Genomic DNA, 10,384 nt, shown 5'->3' on the forward strand with positions numbered 1-10,384 from the left:
GCAAAGTTGTAGACCACATTCAGATGCATCGGTCTGCTTTTTGACTGTGGAATGACATGGCATAATTTCTCGTTTATTTCGTTATTCAATGAGCAGCGTTTTCACTGCTGTATTGGCATGTTTTAGGGCAAATGTCGGGTGTATCTGTCGTGTCTAGGAACCGACAGAATTCAAAGTCCAATCACCAATCTGTAGAAAACAATTTCACGAGGGAAAAGACACAACAGCAGCAAGCTATTCAGAAAGGTTAGACTTTATTTGCACAGGTGCACAAAGCCGGATCAATTCTGAACCTCGATTGTCAGTTTCACATACATTTTATACACAAATGTACCCCACAACTCCCCTTAACACATTTCTAAAAATACCAGCCATCTGGTCTTCTTGGCACCACAATGATTTTGATTTCCTGCTCTTGGGTCTACCTGACCTTCTTGGCACCACAATGATTTTCTGTTCTTGATGACGTGATAACGTCATTGTGGAAAGTTTGAAAATATAAGTGTATGGTTAGTATTTGATTAATGTTTTCTGCTGAGTGAGTAAGTGTGGTTTTTTTAAGCCTTCTGCGTTCTCTTGCTTTTTTTCTACAGTTGATACTGTGGTTTCTTGCGTTTCCATAAGCTTAGCTGTAACTACTGATATAGGTTTATTGGATTACATATTGATTATATGAGTGTATAGTTATACATGTGATATATTTTTATCATGAAGCATCGAGAGTTTGGAGGAACCAGTTTGATCAACATTGATGGGAATTCCCTAACTTTAACATGTGACGTCATCTCAATCATGGGGAGTCTCAAAATTTTCCTACATTCCCCCCTTTCGGGGTCAGATCTTATGGCCCCGAATGACTCCCCTCGCTGTATTCTTATTGACCTTCTGACCCAACAAAGTTATCATACACTCCTTTAATTTTCTTAACACGTTGATTCGTAGCACGATGATTTGCCGCAGTCCTCATAGTTGGTGGGCTCCTGGTATATCTTCCAACCAGAGTATGCGGTCTGCACGTCACTCCACTGGAAAGCCGGCTTGCGATTCTCGTACTGGACCCGTAGGGGCACTGTTGGTGCTGTTGCTCCCTGGGCTGGTGTCAGCGCCTGCTGTCCCTCCGCTCTCCCTGTCTCCCTGGACTGTGACAGCGTCCGCCGGAAACTGGAATCACCCGTCTGGCGCCTGGCTCCTGCGTTAGTCACCCTGTACGACACCAATTGGATGCCTATAGCCCTGTGGAGAGAGGATCTCAAGAGAGGGAGGATACAAGACAGCAACACCAGTACCACTATCAGTGTTATCCCCACTGCAAGTCGTATTTTTGCCAGTCAACTTCCCCATCGTCCTTTATTCGACAGTTTTTCTTGCCCAACCTCCTTCATTATCTTTCTAAGTGGATGCGTTTTTTCAGAATATCCTTCCACCCAATCCATGCTAAAACCCGTCATTCCTAAGAATGTCATCATTTGTCCCACTGTCTGTGGTTGTGGAACTTTCATTATTGTCCCCAACTGTTTATTTGACATTCTCTTACCGCCAGCCGTGATTACTCTTCCCAAGTACTCCACCTCCTGAGAGCAGAGCTGCAGCTTCTTCCTGGACACCCTTTGCCAGTTTCTCCAGCAGTTTCATGCTGTCGCTTATGCACTGCTCTTTTGTATCTGCACATATTAATAAGTCATCAACATATTGCAACACCACACTTTTGAGGTCCAAACCTTGTAAGTCATCTTTTAACACTTGGTTGAACACATGCGGCGAATGTTTAAACCCCTGCGGCATTCTGTTGTACGTATATTGCCGGTTTTCAAATGTAAAGGCAAACAGCTCTTGGCTTTGTTTGGCCAACGGAACGCTGAAAAAAGCAGAACACAGATCTATTACTGTAAACCATTTTGCAGTATGAGGAACATTGGTTAACAAAGTATGAGGATTAGGCACTTCTGCCGTCATTTCCTGCACTACATCATTTACTGCTCTCAGATCATGCACCAATCTCCATTTTTCCCCATCTGCTTTTTGTTCAGGCAGTAAAGGCGTATTATATGGACTTTGCGTTGTTCTAAGCACTCCTGATTTTAACAGACCTTCTATGGGTTTTCTCACTCCCTCCACTGCTTCTCTTTTTAAAGGATATTGTAATTTAAATGGACCTTTACAGTCTGGTTTTATGTACACTTCAACCGGGTTTGCCGATTTCACTTTACCTACATCAGTGTCATGTTGCGACCATAGTTGGCTTGGTAATTGGTCTAAATGTTCTTCTATGCCCAAATTTTCTCCAGATTTCTCCCGTTTTGTACCCTCTTCCCACGGTACCCTCACCATTTGGGGTTTTCCCCACATCTGAGCACTTACCATAATTTTGATCATTTTTTGATCTGTTGTGCACCAAGTTAAAGAATTTTCTGTTGGCCCGAATTTGAGCTCTTCTGCTCTCTTAACCATAGGACCTAAGTCCTTAGCTTGGTACCCTGGATTGACTTTTAACATTATGTGTGGGGCCGCATGTTCCTCCTGAAACCACTGCTCAATCCATGGGGTCCTTCCTATGTTTAATGCTGCTCCTTCCTGTCCTATCAGGAGCGCAGTTGACACCAAATTTTGTCTTTCTCCTTTTCCCTTACTCCACTCTCTTTCTAGATCTGGATCCTGGTAGGGATCAAACCTCATTGTACAATGTAAGTCATATTCTGGCTCAGTTGCCTGCGGGATCTGAGCCTCAACATATTTTTGCCAAGTGCTCCACACTTGGTCTTTTACTTGTGTCTCAATATCCCCTACCCAATATACATTTGCCATGTGGAGGTTTTCACTTCTCACATAGTCCATTCCTGTTAAATCTATGCCCCCTCCTTCACAGTTTAATTTTAGTCCTAAGGCCAGAATTGCATCTCTTCCTAGAAGGCTGACAGGGGAATTTTTGCATACTACTACCTCTAATTTTGCTTCTTTTGCGCCTATTTTTATTAATACCGGTTTTGTGGTCGGGCTTAACATTGTTTTCCCCGAGAACCCTACTGTTTGAATAACTTCTCCCGACCGCAAGCGGCGTTGGGAGGGGTCCAAGCATTGGCTTCCCCCTATGGAGCGATTTTAAAATGGCTTTGTTCTCATGATTATATACCTTCACCCAACATATCTACTGAATATCATGATGATTGTATAAAATATTGATGTCAATTTTGTGCTAAGAGACGCTGTCGGATGACTTAGTTGCATCGCCATGGATGTGTTCTGGCCGCTTCCCGTAAAGGCCTTTACTATGTCGTCACTTAGATGGCCCGGCGTGTATGTAGAGCTGCAGCGCTTCCATGCCGCAACTAAAAAAGGTGTCACACTAGTGTTTTCACAATACCAAAATTTTGACTTTGACACCGATACCAGGTTTAGTATCACGATACTCGATACTGAAACAATACTGATTCAATACTCGGTACCTAACGATACTGAAATTACCTTAATAGATCAGAAACGTAATGTCCACAAAGGTTGATCTCATTTTCGAATTCACGGTTTATTAAAAACCTGGTTTATTAACAACCTTTAAGTTGAAGCTTGTTCAACGTATTAATAAGCATAGGAATATTGTGTTACAACACTAAACAATAGAAAAATACATTAAATATATTTCAAAACTTAAACAGTTGTAAACTAAATAATCTTTAAATAGGTCTTTCACTTTTAAATAGATCTAAAAACAGCATATTTTAATAACATTACAGCATCTTCCTATAATAAAATATTTCCAAATTAGAACACCTATTGCTAATGAAGTGAACTGAGTCTAAGCTTACGCTGTATCAACGAGTGAGTTCACAAGCGCAACGTCACCTCCCTTGGAAAACTTAGTTGCTACTGCCATCTAGCGAAGATTCTGACAAATTACACTTTTCATCCTCTCAATCAGTAATGTGGGAGACACATTTCCCTGGCTTTTACATTTGACACAAAACTACTGAACGTCGGAAAATTCTAATACCGAACCGTTTCTTTTTTTTTTAAGTACCGAAAAAGTGCTTAAGTTTCGGAATACCGTGCAGCACTATGTCAGACACATATTCCAATCCATTGCTCAGTGTAGCAGAGAATGCACACTTCAGAGCGCCTCAGAGACAGATACTAATACATATCTCAAATATAAATACGACATTGAAAAAAACGAAACAAAAAACTGCTGTAGACACAAGAAAGTTTGTTATATTATGGTAGCAACGGAATGAAGTAGACTATACATATAGGCTATATATTTACCGTCATTGTTTCATTATACCAGCGTGTTTTCGCGCATTTGCAGAGAAACTCAAATACTATCAGTAACAATGGTTTAGCTATTTCTCGGCATAATGACGGAAGGGGATGGGACGATATGAAAAGAATTTCAACCATTCACCACGTTTCAGCAACGTTCCCAAACTCTCGTCATCACTCAAATACTGCATCTCAAATACTATTACACTACATTACAGTGTGAAATATCCACACTAACCTATTTAAAGACACACAATTTCAAAAATAACGTATATAACCGAAATATGTTGAGCGGTAATACTTACATAGCAATACGACATTTTATCTGTGTTCAGTAGTATAGAGACATAGACAGTAAATCAATGACAAAGCCCTGTTCTGTTTTGCGTCAGAAAACGATATCAGATAGGTCTATCAGCAAAGATATGGCTTAGCTATGCCCCAAAGTCCTCAATAATAATAGTACTCTCCAAGAAATTATGAAAATCGTTGACAACGTTTCATTAGGTACAGCGTCTTTTAATGCTGCCCCAGATGCGCAAGTGAATGCGATAAGAAAATTTTCCGTTACGCTGACCTATAAAACGCTATTCCAAAAGCAAAATCAGACATGTTATACATCGTTAGAAAGCTTATACTCTCACCTACTGAATAAATGAATTGTCAATCAAGCCAGGCTGTACTAAAAAGGGCCGTAAACAACAGGTGTGGTGTTACGCACAGCTATTTTTGCTCGCAGAGTAGCCTACCCTATTATTTATTCAGACACTGGCATATAAGAAAATTTTTGGTTACGCTGACTGATAAAACGCTATTCCAAAAGCAAAATCAGACATGTTATACATCGTTAGAAAGCTTATACTCTCACCTACTGAATAAATGAATTGTCAATCAAGACAAATTGTACTAAAAACGGCGACAACGCCGTAAGCAACAGGGGTGGTATTATGCACAGCTATTTTTGAAGGTAGCCGACCCAGGCGTCACAAATGCGCGTATATTTCGCAAATGAATTGTCCAAGACAATATATGACCACTCAGTCGCAAAAGGGACATCTCTACGCGTAAAACCAATGGTAAGATTGTATATTTATTCGATGTTTAGTCCCAGATATTGACTGGTATAATTTTAAAAAACTTTGTCTCATTTATTTCGTTATTCAGTGAGCAGCGTTTTCACTGCTGTATTGGCATATTTTAGGGCTAATGTCGGGTTTATCTTGTTGCTACGGGATATTTCATTACATTACAGGTATTTGGCAGACGCTCTTATCCAGAGCGACGTACAACAAAGTGTATAATCATAATCAGGAACAAGTGTGTCGAAAACCCTAGAGAGAAGTACCGTTCCAAGTGCAGGGAACAACCGCATAGTTCAACTTGGACCCTGTAGGTTAAACTGATTAACACTAACACAAACAAGAACAGCAACAATGCAGTCTATGCAAAAATACAAGCAATAGTTAAGACGAGTGCATTAACTAAGTCACCTACAAAACAGCTACCTAGTTACAACCCTAAGCGTACAGTCAATTTAGAGATTAAATTGAGAATACGATTTCTCTCAACATAATGACGGATTTAAAGACTAAACAAACTCACCCCATATTGTGTTCAAATGGATCCATGCCAAAGAAAAGTAATGATTCATCCTCTCAAAGCTTTTACTAACAAACCTTTAGTAGCAAAAAACGAAATACCAACTCGTCATCCATGCTACCTATGTGCAGAGTAGCGTATTATTTATTCAGACACTGGCAGACTACAGCATAAATTGCGTCTTTTGTTTATATTCAATATTAGTAATTGCAGCAAGAAACTGCAGCTGTAGATACAAGATAGTTTATATTATGGTAGCAATGGAACGACGCAGACTACAGATGTATTACCGTCATTGTTTTATTATACCAGCGTGTTTTCGCGCGTTTACACAAAACTCAAATACTATCAATAAAATGGTTTAGCTATTTCTCACCATAATGACAGATTTAAAGACTAAACAAACTCACTGTCTTCAAAAGGACCCATGCCAAAGAAAAGTAATTATTCATCCTGTCAAAAAGCTTTTACTAACACACCTTTAGTAGCCTAGCATGCACTCTGGCTGGTCTTACATTGCTTCCTCGACATTCAGACCCTCCCCTCACTGATAAAAACGAGACCCTACGGTGTCGGATTACTTGCGTCACCATGGATGTCTTCTAGCCGCTTGCCGTAAAGAAATTTACTAGATGTCGTAACACTTTAGATTTGGAGCTACAGCTCTTCCGCACCCCAACTAATACAAAAGTCAAAATGGCGGGCAAAGAATATGGCGGACATAGGTGGTCCCAATGGCAAAGTTGTAGACCACATTCAGATGCATCGGTCTGCTTTTTGACTGTGGAATGACATGGCATAATTTCTCGTTTATTTCGTTATTCAATGAGCAGCGTTTTCACTGCTGTATTGGCATGTTTTAGGGCAAATGTCGGGTGTATCTGTCGTGTCTAGGAACCGACAGAATTCAAAGTCCAATCACCAATCTGTAGAAAACAATTTCACGAGGGAAAAGACACAACAGCAGCAAGCTATTCAGAAAGGTTAGACTTTATTTGCACAGGTGCACAAAGCCGGATCAATTCTGAACCTCGATTGTCAGTTTCACATACATTTTATACACAAATGTACCCCACAACTCCCCTTAACACATTTCTAAAAATACCAGCCATCTGGTCTTCTTGGCACCACAATGATTTTGATTTCCTGCTCTTGGGTCTACCTGACCTTCTTGGCACCACAATGATTTTCTGTTCTTGATGACGTGATAACGTCATTGTGGAAAGTTTGAAAATATAAGTGTATGGTTAGTATTTGATTAATGTTTTCTGCTGAGTGAGTAAGTGTGGTTTTTTTAAGCCTTCTGCGTTCTCTTGCTTTTTTTCTACAGTTGATACTGTGGTTTCTTGCGTTTCCATAAGCTTAGCTGTAACTACTGATATAGGTTTATTGGATTACATATTGATTATATGAGTGTATAGTTATACATGTGATATATTTTTATCATGAAGCATCGAGAGTTTGGAGGAACCAGTTTGATCAACATTGATGGGAATTCCCTAACTTTAACATGTGACGTCATCTCAATCATGGGGAGTCTCAAAATTTTCCTACATTCCCCCCTTTCGGGGTCAGATCTTATGGCCCCGAATGACTCCCCTCGCTGTATTCTTATTGACCTTCTGACCCAACAAAGTTATCATACACTCCTTTAATTTTCTTAACACGTTGATTCGTAGCACGATGATTTGCCGCAGTCCTCATAGTTGGTGGGCTCCTGGTATATCTTCCAACCAGAGTATGCGGTCTGCACGTCACTCCACTGGAAAGCCGGCTTGCGATTCTCGTACTGGACCCGTAGGGGCACTGTTGGTGCTGTTGCTCCCTGGGCTGGTGTCAGCGCCTGCTGTCCCTCCGCTCTCCCTGTCTCCCTGGACTGTGACAGCGTCCGCCGGAAACTGGAATCACCCGTCTGGCGCCTGGCTCCTGCGTTAGTCACCCTGTACGACACCAATTGGATGCCTATAGCCCTGTGGAGAGAGGATCTCAAGAGAGGGAGGATACAAGACAGCAACACCAGTACCACTATCAGTGTTATCCCCACTGCAAGTCGTATTTTTGCCAGTCAACTTCCCCATCGTCCTTTATTCGACAGTTTTTCTTGCCCAACCTCCTTCATTATCTTTCTAAGTGGATGCGTTTTTTCAGAATATCCTTCCACCCAATCCATGCTAAAACCCGTCATTCCTAAGAATGTCATCATTTGTCCCACTGTCTGTGGTTGTGGAACTTTCATTATTGTCCCCAACTGTTTATTTGACATTCTCTTACCGCCAGCCGTGATTACTCTTCCCAAGTACTCCACCTCCTGAGAGCAGAGCTGCAGCTTCTTCCTGGACACCCTTTGCCAGTTTCTCCAGCAGTTTCATGCTGTCGCTTATGCACTGCTCTTTTGTATCTGCACATATTAATAAGTCATCAACATATTGCAACACCACACTTTTGAGGTCCAAACCTTGTAAGTCATCTTTTAACACTTGGTTGAACACATGCGGCGAATGTTTAAACCCCTGCGGCATTCTGTTGTACGTATATTGCCGGTTTTCAAATGTAAAGGCAAACAGCTCTTGGCTTTGTTTGGCCAACGGAACGCTGAAAAAAGCAGAACACAGATCTATTACTGTAAACCATTTTGCAGTATGAGGAACATTGGTTAACAAAGTATGAGGATTAGGCACTTCTGCCGTCATTTCCTGCACTACATCATTTACTGCTCTCAGATCATGCACCAATCTCCATTTTTCCCCATCTGCTTTTTGTTCAGGCAGTAAAGGCGTATTATATGGACTTTGCGTTGTTCTAAGCACTCCTGATTTTAACAGACCTTCTATGGGTTTTCTCACTCCCTCCACTGCTTCTCTTTTTAAAGGATATTGTAATTTAAATGGACCTTTACAGTCTGGTTTTATGTACACTTCAACCGGGTTTGCCGATTTCACTTTACCTACATCAGTGTCATGTTGCGACCATAGTTGGCTTGGTAATTGGTCTAAATGTTCTTCTATGCCCAAATTTTCTCCAGATTTCTCCCGTTTTGTACCCTCTTCCCACGGTACCCTCACCATTTGGGGTTTTCCCCACATCTGAGCACTTACCATAATTTTGATCATTTTTTGATCTGTTGTGCACCAAGTTAAAGAATTTTCTGTTGGCCCGAATTTGAGCTCTTCTGCTCTCTTAACCATAGGACCTAAGTCCTTAGCTTGGTACCCTGGATTGACTTTTAACATTTTGTGTGGGGCCGCATGTTCCTCCTGAAACCACTGCTCAATCCATGGGGTCCTTCCTATGTTTAATGCTGCTCCTTCCTGTCCTATCAGGAGCGCAGTTGACACCAAATTTTGTCTTTCTCCTTTTCCCTTACTCCACTCTCTTTCTAGATCTGGATCCTGGTAGGGATCAAACCTCATTGTACAATGTAAGTCATATTCTGGCTCAGTTGCCTGCGGGATCTGAGCCTCAACATATTTTTGCCAAGTGCTCCACACTTGGTCTTTTACTTGTGTCTCAATATCCCCTACCCAATATACATTTGCCATGTGGAGGTTTTCACTTCTCACATAGTCCATTCCTGTTAAATCTATGCCCCCTCCTTCACAGTTTAATTTTAGTCCTAAGGCCAGAATTGCATCTCTTCCTAGAAGGCTGACAGGGGAATTTTTGCATACTACTACCTCTAATTTTGCTTCTTTTGCGCCTATTTTTATTAATACCGGTTTTGTGGTCGGGCTTAACATTGTTTTCCCCGAGAACCCTACTGTTTGAATAACTTCTCCCGACAGTGGCAGATGTGAGGCATATTCTTTCCTAATGCATGTGCATGTCCCGTATCTATCATCATGGGGACAATTTTTCCTCCGATTTGTACATTTATTATAGGTTCTTGTTCTGGCCCGTTTGTTATCATTACATGCTGTCCTACTCTGCCTGGGTTCTCTGGGCACCCCTATTGGGCACCTTGGTAATTTACAGGTCCCCCACTCTGATATGAGGGCCTAGCCTGGGGAGGTGGGGCCCAGTTGGGGTAACCCTGCGATTGCTGAGGCTGATTAGGTACCCAGGTCCCCTGGTTACCTGGGTACATCCCTTGGGCGTTTGGACACCGTCTTTTTATGTGCCCCTCCTGACCACATCCATAGCAAACTATGGGGCCCTGTCTCTGTTGATTAGGAAAGCCTTGTTGGTTCCAATTTCTATTTTGTATGTTGTTATTCTGATTCTGCTGCCCTTTCCACTGATTATTTTGACCACCATTCCCTGGCCCTCCCCCCATTTGATTCCCACCCGGCTGTGCCCCCCCCCCCCCCCCTTTCATATTACCTTGCATGGCCACTGGGTGAGGGATGCCGGAGAAGTTGTAGATCACCGTCGGTTGGGGCACCATCAGGCTGCTCCATGGTTCATGAGGGGGGGTGGCTTCAAAGTCAAAGAATCCATTGTCCATATTCTGTATTTTCACAGATGCCACTTTTTTTGCCTCTTTTTCTTTATCCAGCTCTTTTATTTCTCTCGCCTTTTTTTCTTTGGCTTTCAG

At 41.8% G+C, this 10,384-nt stretch overlaps 1 protein-coding gene across 3 annotated transcripts; it reads right to left on the reverse strand.

The window, feature by feature from the left end:
* Positions 1-747: 747 nt before the first annotated feature.
* LOC118227043 lies at positions 748-10,097 on the reverse strand. Of its 3 annotated transcripts, none has more exons than XM_035417131.1 (3): positions 9,604-10,097; positions 1,535-3,016; positions 748-1,203 (listed from the first exon to the last, which is right to left on the reverse strand). In XM_035417131.1, exons 2-3 carry the CDS (start codon positions 2,998-3,000, stop codon positions 924-926), a joined length of 1,746 nt encoding a protein of 581 aa, XP_035273022.1. In that variant the 5' UTR covers positions 3,001-3,016; positions 9,604-10,097; the 3' UTR covers positions 748-923. The 3 variants fall into 3 exon arrangements, 2 of the variants coding, with proteins under 2 accessions (XP_035273022.1, XP_035273023.1); XM_035417132.1 differs by having other exon boundaries at positions 748-1,225; positions 9,604-10,093; XR_004765147.1 differs by lacking the exon at positions 9,604-10,097 and having other exon boundaries at positions 748-1,233; positions 1,535-1,594.
* Positions 10,098-10,384: the final 287 nt, after the last annotated feature.

Source organism: Anguilla anguilla, chromosome 5 (assembly GCF_013347855.1).
Source record: "Anguilla anguilla isolate fAngAng1 chromosome 5, fAngAng1.pri, whole genome shotgun sequence".
NCBI classification, from domain to species: Eukaryota; Metazoa; Chordata; class Actinopteri; order Anguilliformes; family Anguillidae; genus Anguilla; species Anguilla anguilla.